The following is a 13,570-nucleotide window of genomic DNA, read 5'->3' as shown; positions in this document are numbered from 1 at the left end:
CTAATTTATTATTACTCTACCTATGATGAATATCATATATAGTGCTCACTTTTAAACAAAGTTGTGTATATATATTATGAATATTAATTTATTGACTGTCAAATAAATTGTCCATTTGTGTGCATTGAATTTCAGTAAATGTAATTAGATATATTGAACACAAATTTAATATAATTGAATGTAAAAGTAATATTGCTTCACCTAGCAATGTGGTGAAATTTAATAAAAAGATATCAATAATTGTATATTTTTTGTTTTCCTTTCATGGTTAAGGAAGAAAATGTAGGAAGTACAGTGTAACTATTTAGTTTTTTCCTCACTTAAAACAGATGATTAATTAGAGATGTAGGATATTATCTTTCTGATGTTTGTACTAAGAAGTAACTGTTTAGTTTTTTTCCTTTCACTTAAAACCTATTGTTAGAGATTTCTGATGTCTGTACTAATATAGACAAAATATGTTTGGACAATCTGTGTTTTCCATCTCATTTTAGCTACACAAATACTAAAGAGGAAATTGAAAACTTTTAAAATTTAAAGTCTTTTAGTATACAGTGGTGGAAGAAGGGGGCTGAACCCTAATGTGTTTCTGAATATCATTTATCTTTCGATATAGAAATTTTCATTTTGATGCTCTGATTGGCAACTTCACTCTTTTGTTGCCACCCCATCACCTCTTTGAAAAAAGGGTTTCGAGTTTAAAGAGTTTAAATGTTTTGTTTCTATATTTTTAGCTCTACTGGTTGAAGACCAGATGAATTTATGTGATAGTAAGGTGTCCATCTGTCCCTCACCCAATTAAATCCGTTGTTATCGTCCTGTACAGTGAATGGTTGTTGCTACTGTCTATCTTATCAACTAAGTGTTCTTTGATGCATGATTTCATCTCGTATTATACTGACACTGTGGTGAATGCGGAATTGTTTTTCCGGATTATTTTTGAATTTTGTTATAGTTCTTCCGTTGTTTACATGTGCTCGAGAATTATTTGCACAGTTCATGTTTGGTGTATTTTTGACACACTGTGAAGTAAGTATTTAGATAAGCATTATAGGAAGTTTTAATTATTTTCAGATTGTTAATTTTTAACCTTGCAATTTATTGTCATATGTTTTGTCTATGCGTCAATTTGGAATAATGTAAAACATAGTATATTTTTGAGTGCTGTCAACTATGTCATGTTATCAGTATATTACACAATTTTATATCATTTTATTTGTTGAAAGTATACTGTAGTTATGAATCTGTAGTGTTTTTACCTGTCATCTATTGTGTAAGCCTAAAACCCTTCCTTTTCTTAATTTTCTATATTTGGCATAGTATGAATTGTGGATTGGATTATTATGTAAATCACCTTAAAGTTATGTAATATTAACCAGTCTAGTCGAACCCTAAAACGGGGGTTTACCCTGAAACAAGGGTTTTCCTTCCCTTAATGCAACGCTCTAAAGCTGAAGTGGAATTCAGTGTGTGGCAGGGTGTTCCACTGGCAGATCATGCCAAAGAGATGAGTCTTGATCCGGGAGTGCTGCACATGATGAATCTAGATCTCATTAAATATACAGTATTAAATTAAGACATTTAACTAGCTTACTCAGATTTTGGATTTTTGTTGTTGTTCTGTATAATAATTTGGCTGTGTAAATACATGTGCCAGTAAACTAAATACTCTCTTTTCTGTTTTGCAGGCTGTTTGGGCGGGCTGGGGCCATGCTTCAGAGAATCGCAAGTTACCAGAACTACTTCATAAAAATGGAATCATATTTATTGGTAAAAAAATAAGTTAAAGCGGCACTGTGACGCACAAAGGGGAAAATTGACAAATGTAGAATTTTCGCATGACCTCTGTAAATTTTGTTCAATTCCTAAAAGTATTCAGTTTCAGAAAATTACGGAATTTCGGAACCTAAAAATGATATTTTAATGGGGAAAAATAAAAGTAAAAATAATTTCTGTCTGCCCCAGAATGAAAATATTGCAAAATACACTGGTACTTCTTCCTCCCTATTGTACGCGTGCGCAGAAAAGTGTTGAATAAGTTTCCATAGTTACCATGGTCTCAGTTATCCACGAATGAATGTAAGAAGACCAAAACATTTGATTTACTCTTTTTAAAAAAGTTTTTAGAACATATTTCTCACCTTTGCATGCTCCAGTTGAATGTTGTTTACAAGTTTGAGCTTAAAATTAGAGTTGCGTGACCTTGACATAACCGAAACGGTAGATGCAACCTTTATTTTTCCGGCACTTATATTGTGCAGTCAATTCTTGCAGTTTAATTGTCATATATTCGCTAAATACTCATAATTTCATGAGTGTTTCTCTGTATGCTACAGGTATCTTAAAATTACGATATGATTTTGACTCACTGTGCCGCTTTAATAAATTTTAAGATACACGCACTCTCAGGTATTAATGTCTGTAGACACTTTATTTATTTTGCAGAAATAATTTTAAAATATATTTTGTAAAGAAATACTTCTTTTTATCAACCAAAGACTTTATTTCACAATTTACCAGTGAGAAATTGGTTGGCGACAATTAATTTTTGCGATCAAGCTTTTTTGGATTTTTTATCTATAGACAAATAACACTACAACGTCCGGTTCGAGGCGAGAAATATTCGCGATGACGAGGCTCTCGCGAACTTCACGAAAATTTTTTGCACGCGAATAAAAGTTGATTTACAGTATCTTGGTGTAGCTTTTTTCACATAAGGTGTAAAGTTATCTGCTCTTGTTTATGAACAGGATCCTCTATTGTAGCCCAAACAGCAAAGGTCCCCACCATGCCATGGAGTGGATCAGGTGTTTTATAAAATTTATCAATGTTCACTGTTGATTTAATTAAAAATAAACTTGATATTATGCTGTAGAGTTGTTTATTCTCATTGCTGTCATGGTATAAATAGATTTAAATGTCACAAATGTATGTCCTTCACTAAATGACAAAACTTAAAGAAATATCTTGTTAATGTCAATCTCTTCAATGACAATCACAAAAACAAATCTCCAAGAACCATGCAGTCTTTTCTCTCCTAAACCATGAAAACTGGATCCCATGAAGATAATTTAACTTTTTATTTTTATTCCAGGCCTGACCCCAAACTACTCTAAGATTAGATAAATAAGCCAGTGAATGTGCCCTAAGACCTCTACAGGAAGGGGTTTGTCGCGGATGTTGATGAGAGTCTGAAATCGGCCAATAAGATTGGGTTTCCTGTGATGATCAAAGCGTCGGAGGGAGGTGGAGGGAAGGGCATCAGGAAGGCAGAGAACGCAGACGACTTCCCCAATCTCTTCAGACAGGTAAGGAGTAGAAGGGCATAAAAATTTGCAAGAAATTTTGTCTTGAAGGGTATTAGGGCATGAAGATTGGGAGGTAAGGAAATTTTGTTCAAGGATAAGGAGAGATACCTTCTAAGTGCAAAATTAATGAGATGCACATGTATAGGGTTTATTCCCCTCAAAATTGTGAAAATATATTTTTAGTGAGAGGTAGTTTTAGTTGTATTATAATGTAAAGAGAGAGAGCGATAACACCTAGAAAGAATGATTTATTAGCCTATGGATATTAAATATTAGCCATGCATCTAAGAACCCTCAATGGTAATGCTAAATTGAATTGATTTCTTAGTTTTAATAATTCTGCTTATAGAGAAATTCAGAAATACACACATTTTGTTTCCAACAGAATTTACAAAATTGAGTTTCAATTCTAATCTTTTATCAGCAAGTTCTTAATTTATTGATTTAAAAGAGAAATCCTGTGTTCTATATATAGGTGCAGGCTGAGGTTCCGGGATCCCCCATATTCATCATGAAGCTGGCGACCCACGCCCGTCACCTTGAGGTCCAGATCCTGGCCGATAACTACGGTAACGCCATCTCCCTGTTTGGGAGGGACTGCTCCATCCAGAGGAGGCATCAGAAGATCATTGAGGAGGCGCCTGCCTCTATAGCCAAACCCGAGGTGTTCGAAAAGATGGAACAGGTAGGTAGAGCTTGGGGGTAATTTTTAAATTAGTAAAAAAAAAAAACAAAACAAAACTGTTTATCAACTTACTCCGAATACATTTTTTAAAGAAAACTTTTCCAAGACCAAGACTGCACATTTTGTGTTTGTGTGCAAAGTAAAATACTGAATCCTACCTCACAGCAGAAAAAAGACTTTTAAAAATACAGTTTAAATTCAATATCTTGAATGCCAGTGTTGTTGTGGACTTGTCGCCATCGTTGTCATAAACTTTTCACATTTTCATCTTCTTCTCAAGAACCATTGGGCCAATTTCAACCAAACTTGCTGCAAAGTATCCTTGGGTGAAGGGGATTCAAGTTTGTTCAAATTAAGGGCCATGCCCTTTATTATGAATTAGACAAAAATTAATGGCATTTTTAAAAAATCTTCTTCTCAAGAACCACTGGGCCAGGAAAGATGAAACTCGTGTGGAATCATCCTCAGGTAAAATCATGACCTCCGGGGCTAGGATGGGGACAAAATGGCCTATCAAAGTTTTACATAGGAATATATAGGGAAAATCTTTAAAAAATCTCCTTCTCAAGAACCATTAAGACAGGAAAGATTAAGGTAGGTCGCGGGTTTACTGCATAAAAATTCTTACGAGAAAACATATCCTGAAAATTTGATATAATGATCATTAGAATTCATAGCGTATTATCTGCAATTTTCATTAAATTTGCCTAGATAGTTTTAATACTATATTACTGTAAGCGCGGTATTGTTGTTGGTACTTTTTTTTACGTTTTACTATTGAATTGTATGGGAAAATGACGTTTTAAGCCAATTTTGTGAAAATAGTTTCTTTGAAAAAGAATGGATAACTTTTTAAAGACGTAGACGAATTAGTCAGGAGTTTCAAAATGTGAAGATCAGGTAAAATTAAAACTATTAATATAAAAAAATCAATATGTCTTCTCGCTAGATTTTTTGCTAATTTAATAATTTCAAAGTTTTCTTTAATACTACTAAAATGTTGCGTTTATGGCGTAATTAACATCTACAACGTCATTTGTTGAACGCAGTCACGTTCATAGTACGAGTATAAATATCTTGGTATTTGGAAAATTTAAAAGATGACATATATACAAAATTTAATTTTAATTAAATATATCATTTCATTTATTGTGGAGACACATTGGAATGACCAGCAACTTATTATCACTAGTATTGTGAAATTCATATTCCGATCACAAAGTCAGATTGAACGGTATAAAGAATCTTCGAACCTGAAAATTAACATACGGCGACAACAACGCAAGTAATAAAATATTAAATATTAGTACATGTATTTTTAAGAAATTCATGGTTAGTAGGATTTCAGGCATGACACTACATTGTATATTCGAAAACCGTGAGAAAAAACATCCCGATTCAGAGGAAATTAGCGGCCGAGGGGAGGGGGGGGGGGTATACTTGTTCTTTCTATATTAGTTACAAGCTATAGTATATTGCACTATATCAATCATGCATTTAATAATTTTCGATTTTTCTGAATGAATGTCAATACGGGATATGTAAAACTCTTGCATTTAGCTTTTACACTTTGAGTTTTTGTTATTAAAAATTTTAATACATGTATATAGAAAAAGATAATTATAAATTGTTTACAGTGTCTTATATGTCTTACAGTCCAGGTGTTTGTATAATTTTATTTTTAAATGAATTTCACAATTTATTAACCAGCAAAACAAGGCGATTACAAGAGATTTAAATGCATAACGACCAGACAATATTGACAATGATGATAGTAATTAAAAAAAACAGGAAAAACATGTGTTTAAATTTCACTCTTTTTTACTGATAATTATGTGTTCCATCCTGAAAAGTATACGCATATTTTCGCCCCGGCTTTTATGGCAGTTATGATGCAATACGCATGTTCCCCTGAGTTTTAGATAATGTGCACACATACAACCCCTCAAGTTTTCCACTAAGCAATTTTTATTCAGGACAACTTTCTTTCTGCATTCCATAATTCTACGTTGATTTATTTTGATTAACTCTTAGCAGTTTAGATCCCGTGGGGACCCGGGTTAGAATAGGTCCTCAGTACCCCCTTGCTTGTCGTAAAAGGCAACTAAATGGGGCGGTCCTTCGTATGAGACCGTATAAACCGAGGCCCCGTGCCACAGCTGGTGTGGCACGAAAAAGATCTCTCCCTGCTCAATGGCCCTGAGTGCCTAGCAAAGGCCCAAAGCAGCCCTTCACCGGCAATGGTGACATCTCCATATCAGTGGAATATTCTGGAGAGGGACGTTACACAGTATACAATCAATCAATCAATATTAGCAGCTTAGTTACACTCACAATATAAATAATTTCTCTCATTTGGCATTGTATTTAATAAGTCTTTAGACATTACATATAATAATTAATTCATGAATTTAGACTGAAATTTAATTATAAAACATATACAGGGTTTACGTACAAAAGCATGCACTTTGTATTTATCTACTTGATTCGTACAGACTTGAAGTCATTTGCAGAGAATTAAGCGCGAAACAACGTTACGTTGTCTTTGTGACGTAACTGACGTCATAATCAAATGTGCACAAAACAGCCGCTCGGATCGTGGAAATTGTGTACCAAAATTGATGACAAAAGCAAACCCGCGACCTACCTTAAACTCATTTGAAATTATCCTCAGGTAGTGTAGATTCAAATTTGTTCAAATCATGACCCCGGGGGGTAGGGTGGGGCCAAAATGGCCGACCAAATTTTTTCATTGGAATCTATAGGGAAACCTTTTAAAATCTTTTCAAGTACCTCAAAGCTATGAATAGTGATATTTATATGGAATCATCCTCAGGTAGTGTAGATTCTAGTTTGCTAAAATCTTGATCCCTGGGGGGTTAAAATTCACCCCACCCCCCAACCTCAGAAAACATTCAGTTCTGATCTGATATGTGCTTTTTCCTAGCAGATATGCTCAGGTGAGCACTGTGGCCCCTAGGCCTCTTGTTTCTCAATCCAATTAAGTTTGAGATAGCAAGGATTGGTTGAAAATGTTCTCTGAGACATTGAGCAAGACAAAAATTCATTGCTCATGAAATTAACATGATCACAGCTCTAAATCAATGTATAATTGTTTTCTGTCGAGGCGAATGGTCACGAAATTTACATTATAGCTTTTAATGTATAATTACTTGTATTTTTAGGTCACCTGAGTAAACTCAGGTGACCTATTGCTATCACTTTTCGTCCGTCGTCGTTCGTCGTCCGTCGTTCGTCGTGCGTCGTGCGTTAACATTTGAACATTTTCAGCTTCTTCTCTGAAACCACTGAACCAATTTCAACCAAATTTGGCATATAGCATCTATGGGTGAAGGGGAACAAAAATTGTGAATTTCATGGGCCCTGCCCCCCTGGGGCCTGGGGGGTGGGGCAAAAACTACTAAAATTAGTGCAATCTTTAAAAATCTTCTTCTTTACTCCTGGTCATCAAGCAGTCAAACTGTTTGCATGATTGTAATCAGCATTGAGTCCTCTACCAAAATTGTGAAATTCATGGCCCCAGGGTCAGGGGTTCTGGTGTTAGGGTGGGGCTAAATAAGTATATAGTGAAATTTCATGAATTCTTTGAAAATTTTCTTCTCTGCTCCTAGGTATTAAATAAACTAACTAAGTGCATAGTTATGATGAGCAAGAGTGTTTCTACAAATATTGTGAATTTTATGGCCCCAGGGTCAGGGGTTCTGGTGTTAGGGTGGGGCTCTATAGATTATATAGTGAAAATACATAAATTCTTTGAAAATCTTCTTTTCTGCTCCTGGGTATTAAATAAACTAACTAAGTGCATAATTATGATGAGCAAGAGTGCCTCTACAAAAATTGTGAATTTTATGGCCCCAGGGTCAGGGGTTCTGGTGTAAGGGGGGGGGCTCTATAGATTATACAGTGAAAATACATAAATTCTTTGAAAATCTTCTTCTCTGCTCCTGGGTATTAAATAAACTAACTAAGTGCATAATTATGATGAGCAAGAGTGTCTCAACCAAAATTGTGAATTTTATGGCCCCAGGGTCAGAGGTTCTCGTGTTAGGGTGGGGCTCTATAGATTATATAGTGAAATTTCATAAATTCTTTGAAAATCTTCTTCTCTGCTCCTGGGTATTAAATAAACTAACTAAGTGCATAGTTATGATGAGCAAGAGTGCCTCTACCAAAATTGTGAATTTTATGGCCCCAGGATCAGGGGTTCTGGTGTAAGGGGGGGGGGGCTCTTTAGATTACATAGTGAAAATACTTGAATTCTTTGAAAATCTTCTTCTCTGCTCCTGGGTAATAAATAAACTAAATAAGTGCATAGTTATGATGAGCAAGAGTGTCTCTACCAAAATTTTGAATTCTATGGCCCCAGGGTCAGGGGTTCTGGTGTAAGGGGCGGGGGGCTCTATAGATTATATAATGAAAATACATGAATTCTTTGAAAATCTTCTTCTCTGCTCCTTGGTATTAAATAAACTAAATAAGTGCATAGTTATAATGAGCAAGAGTGCCTCTACCGAAATTATGAATTTTATGGCCCCAGGATCAGGGGTTCTGGTGTAAGGGGGGGGGGGGGGCTCTATAGATTATATAGTGAAAATACTTGAATTCTTTGAAAATCTTCTTCTCTGCGTCTGGGTATTAAATAAACTAACTAAGTGCTTTGTTATGATGAGCAAAAGTGCTTCTACCAAAATTGTGAATTCGATGGCCCCAGGGTCAGGGGTTCTGGAGTAGGGGTGGGGGCAATTTAGATTATATAGTGAAAATACATGAATTCTTTGAAAATCTTCTTCTCTGCGTCTGGGTATTAAATAAACTAAATAAGTGCATAGTTATGATGAGCAAGAGTGCCTCTTCCAAAATTGTGAATTTTATGGCCCCAGGGTCAGGGATTCTAGTGATAAGGTGGGGCTTTATTGATTATACAATGAAAATACACTAAATCTTTGAAAGTTTTCTTCTCTGCTCCTTTTTATTAAGCAGATGAACTACCTATGTAGTTATGATGAGTAAGGGTCCTAATCTTCCAGAATTGTGAATTTCAAGGCCCCAGGGTTAAGGGTACCATAAAGGAGGGGGGGGGGGGGCTGTACTGATATACTGAAACTGGATGAATTGTTTGAAATCTGCTCCTTGGTATTTATCAAATATTTTTGAAAAGCAAGGGTGTCTTTTCAAAAATTGTGCAATGTGTGCATCTAGGCCTAAGGGTCAGGGGTTCATGTGTGATTGGGGCATTACTGATCATGCTGAATATTACTGATTACTTGAAATGCAGTTTTTGTTCCTCTACCCTGCCTATGGGTATTAAGTAAACAAACTAAGCAACTGCTAAGTGTATTGTTATGATGACCAATGGTGCCTATTTCAAAATTGTGAATGCCATAGCATCTGGATTAAAACATGAATCAAATTCAATTACTGGAAAGTTGTTGCATAATGCTCAGGTGACCTATAAGGCCCATGGGCCTCTTGTCTCTGTAGGCTGCAGTGACCCTGGCTAAGATGGTGAGGTACGTCAGTGCTGGTACGGTGGAGTATCTGTATAACGAGGAGACAGAGACGTTCCACTTCCTGGAGCTCAATCCACGTTTACAGGTGGAACATCCGTGTACGGAGATGGTGGCAGACATCAACCTACCGGCCGCCCAGTTACAGGTAAAGGAAAACGACGACAGATTGTCATTGCCGTTTTTTGAAATTTTTGTAGTTAACGTTGTAGAAGTGTATATAAGGATGAAATAAAGATTCTCTTGGAAAATAAATTTCCATGCGTGGAATAATATTTTTTGAGTAAAATTGTGTCTCTAAAAAATACAACATACAGCTGCTCGTTTGCTTCCTTTAATTTTTGGCAAATGCAGGTCATAAGAAACAAATTCCTGAACATATTGAGTTACATACGGGAATGATTTTATCTGAGCTGATAAAATAAGACTGAAAATGTTATTTAACTTTTTAATGCAAGATAGCAATAACCCAGTTGATCAAAATTAATCAATCAGGAAAATGAGCTTTGACTTACGTTGCTTATCTCCCTTACGTCAGAAAGGCCCAGTCACTGTTCCAAGCTATGCAATGTTTACAAACTGTCATGTCATTTTGCAGCTTAATTTTAACAAATATCATAATCAATTTTTATCTTCAAGTGAGTAGATTTTAGCCTCTTGTCATCCACAACCTCTCTAGCAAGTTTTTAAGTAATCTATTCACAGTCTAAAACACAAATAGACAACCACAAAATTTTTTATTCTGATCCTGAAAAAAATGTAAAGGATCTAAAATATTCAATTATATCATTAAATACAAGAATAAACCACAAAGATTCAATTTTGTTCTATTTATGAGTGGATATGGCTGTGCCTTGTTATGTTGATATCCAATTCTATTTCCACAATTGAAGAGTTATAGTTCTTAGTGTGCTCTTTTGTGAAAAAGTCTGAGAAAGTACAAATCTTGCGGGATTTCTGGGACAAAAGTTACATAAACATGTAAACAACACATTGAATGTCAATGAACAAATCCTAACAAAATGCATTTGAAACATTTTATTGTGGTGAACTTTATTTAAATCAAGAGTAGAGATGACAGGGATATCAATTTACATCTATTGGTGATCGTAGGTATCTAATCTATTTATAGTAATGGTACATTTAAAGTCAATACACATTACCTCGGAAATGTCCTATCTTCATTAATCGAAGATAAAGTTAGGGTTTTCGCTTTCTTTCATATGTCTTTTAGTTCTTCTATTCTTTAGTTAGAACGATAAATGCACTTAACATTTAAGATTGGATTAATAGTGACATGTTTTGTATTATCCGCAATGCCATGCTGTCCCAGTCAAATGAGCAAACAAGCCTCTAATTCTGAAGAGTTTACTAATGGAAATATAACGTATTACAACAGACTAAAAGGAATATAGTTCATATTTAACCTTATTATCTCTTCTGAGCCAAAGGCTCAAAGAGCTAATGCTATGGCCATTTGTGCGGTGTGCGTTAACTTTTTAGAATATGGGCCATAACTCAAGAACCCTTTGTCCAATCAGTACCAAATTTGCCACAGGATATCCTTAGCCCAAGGGCTACCATTTATACTAAAATAAGGGTTGGGACCCTATAACAAGGGGTGATAATCAGAAAAACAAAACCAAAAGTACTAGTTGCCAAAAAATCTTCTTCTCAAGAACCACCACTCAGATTTTCACCAAACTTACATACAAGGATCAGGATATGTTGAAGATTAAAAATTGTTCAAGGCATGACCCTGGGGCAAAGGGCATGGTCTCAAGGTCACTTTAAAGTTGACCTAAATTTACAATTAATGAAAATGTTTATTTTTGCTTACTATAATGACTAGGATCATAAAATCTTGTATGTTGATGCATCTTAGGACTTCACATCATGTTAACTCAAAAGTAGGTCACGGTGACCTACTTTTTTAATTTTGCGGGCATTTGTTTTCAAATTGATTTGAAGGCATATTTTGGACACTTTAAGGCCTTTGATCATCAAACTTAATCAGTTGATGCATCTTGGGTCCTTGAACAATGTCAACGTAAAAGTAGGTCACTGTGACCTACTTTTTTGAACTTTATAACTTATCCTTTTTAACTCACCTCGACGAAGTCGAGATGAGCTTATGCTATACCCCCGGGGTCGGCGTCGGCGTCAGTGTCGGTGTCGGCGTTAGCGTTGGCGTCCCAGGTTAAAGTTTTAGGAACAGGTCCATTCCAAAGTAACTATAAGCCCTACCTGAACCAAACTTGCATGGATGATGCATCTAGGGATGTACACTACAAGAAATGCTTCGGATGCTGGATCTGAACTACATTTTTCAGATGAGTGACCAAGTTAAAGTTTTTGGAGCAGGTTAAGGTTTTTGGAGCAGGTCCATTCCCAAGGAATTATAAGCCCTACCCAGACCAAACTTGCATGAATGATTCATCTAGGGATGTACACTACCAAACTTGCTTCGGATGCTGGATCTGACCTACATTTTCATTCCCAAGTAACTATAAACCCTATTTGGACCAAACTTGCATGGATGATGCATCTAGGGATGGACATTACCAGACTAGCTTCGGATGCTGGATCTGACCTATATTTACATTCCCAAGTATCTATAAGCCCTAGCTAAACTAAACTTGCATGGATGATGTATCTAGGGATGGACACTACCAGACTTGCTTCGGATGCTGGATCTGACCTACATTTTCTTTCTTAAGTAACTATAAGCCCTAGCTAAACTAAACTTGCATGGATGATGTATCTAGGGATGGACACTACCAGACTTGCTTCGGATGCTGGATCTGACCTACATTTTCTTTCTTAAGTAACTATAAGCCCTAGCTTAACCAAACTTGGATGGATGATGCATCTAAAGGATGGACACTTCGGATGCTGGATCTGACCTATATTTTCCATACAAGAGACTTGGTTAAAGTTTTGGGAACAGATCAATCCAAATTAACCTGAAGACCTTAATATATGCAGTATTAACAGTTATGAATATTTGTTTACACTATACATATACATATTTTTCACGCTACAGGCTTAGAAATGTGTATATGCCATGTTAGGGGTTAAACACAACTTGCAAGAATATTGTTTTTGGGATGAATACTAAATATTAAGAAAATAGGATGTGAGATTTGCATTACTTAAACTGATAACATTCGTCGAGGTGAGCTTCGTAATCTTTGATTACCTATGTTTAAAACATTTAATCCCATTATTTCAGGCACTGAAAGGGTTATAATCATCAAATCTTGTAATTTACTGCATTTTGGGACCTTAAAACATATTTTTAAAAAAGCTGGTCACTGTGACCTACTTTTAGAATTTTGCTGGCATATGTTTTCAAATTGTTTAAAAGGCATATTTTGATTACCTTCACATCTAAAATCATTAATCTTGGTCAGGAGATGCATCTTGGGACTCTGTAAAATGTTCACCAAAATGTAGTCTACTTTCGACATTTTATGGCTATATTTAAGTATCTTAATTATTTATTGGCTTAGAATCATAAAACTTTGTGAGTTGATGCATCTTGGATTTTCAGAGAGTGACGACCAAAAATTAGGTCACAGTGACCTACTTTCGACATTTTATGGCTATATTTAAGTATCTCCGGTTTCATTGGCTTAGAATCATCAAACTTTGTGAGTTGATGCATCTTGGCTTTTTGGAGAGTAACGACCAAAAATTAGGTCACTGTGACCTTTTTTCGTCATTTTATGGCTATATTTCAGTATCTCCAGTACTTATTGGCTTATAATCATCAAACTTTGTCAGTTGATGCATCTTGGGTTCTTGGAGAATGTCGACCAAAAATAAGGTCATGGTGACCTACTTTTAACATTTTATGGTTACAGTGGACCCTCATGGTCCCTTATCTGGACGATTTGGTTCCCAGTCAATTTGTCCGGATATATGAAGCATCCGGATATCTGAATCACCAGTTAAACAAGACAGAATAACATTTAAAAATTTCGTTCTGATGAAAAATCTTCCGGATACTGAAGCATACTGATATCTGGCATCTGGATATCTGA

At 35.6% G+C, this 13,570-nt stretch overlaps 1 protein-coding gene across 1 annotated transcript; it reads left to right on the top strand.

Annotated features, from left to right (window-relative positions):
• Nucleotides 1-989: 989 nt before the first annotated feature.
• On the top strand, nucleotides 990-9,669 carry LOC134276931 (acetyl-CoA carboxylase 1-like; the record flags this gene model as incomplete). Its single annotated transcript, XM_062759209.1, has 6 exons — nucleotides 990-1,029; nucleotides 1,689-1,770; nucleotides 2,766-2,807; nucleotides 3,095-3,308; nucleotides 3,784-3,993; nucleotides 9,496-9,669. Coding segments are annotated over exons 4-6 (468 nt in total), but the record flags the coding sequence as incomplete, so codon positions are not given.
• Between the last annotated feature and the right edge of the window lie 3,901 nt (nucleotides 9,670-13,570).

This window comes from Saccostrea cucullata, unplaced genomic scaffold, assembly GCF_032062105.1.
Source record: "Saccostrea cucullata isolate Sc308-1 unplaced genomic scaffold, CSIRO_AGI_Scuc_v1 ctg6699, whole genome shotgun sequence".
Taxonomy (NCBI): domain Eukaryota; kingdom Metazoa; phylum Mollusca; class Bivalvia; order Ostreida; family Ostreidae; genus Saccostrea; species Saccostrea cuccullata.
The sequence above is the reverse complement of the archived record's forward strand: the minus strand, read 5'-3'. Positions and strand labels throughout refer to the sequence as shown.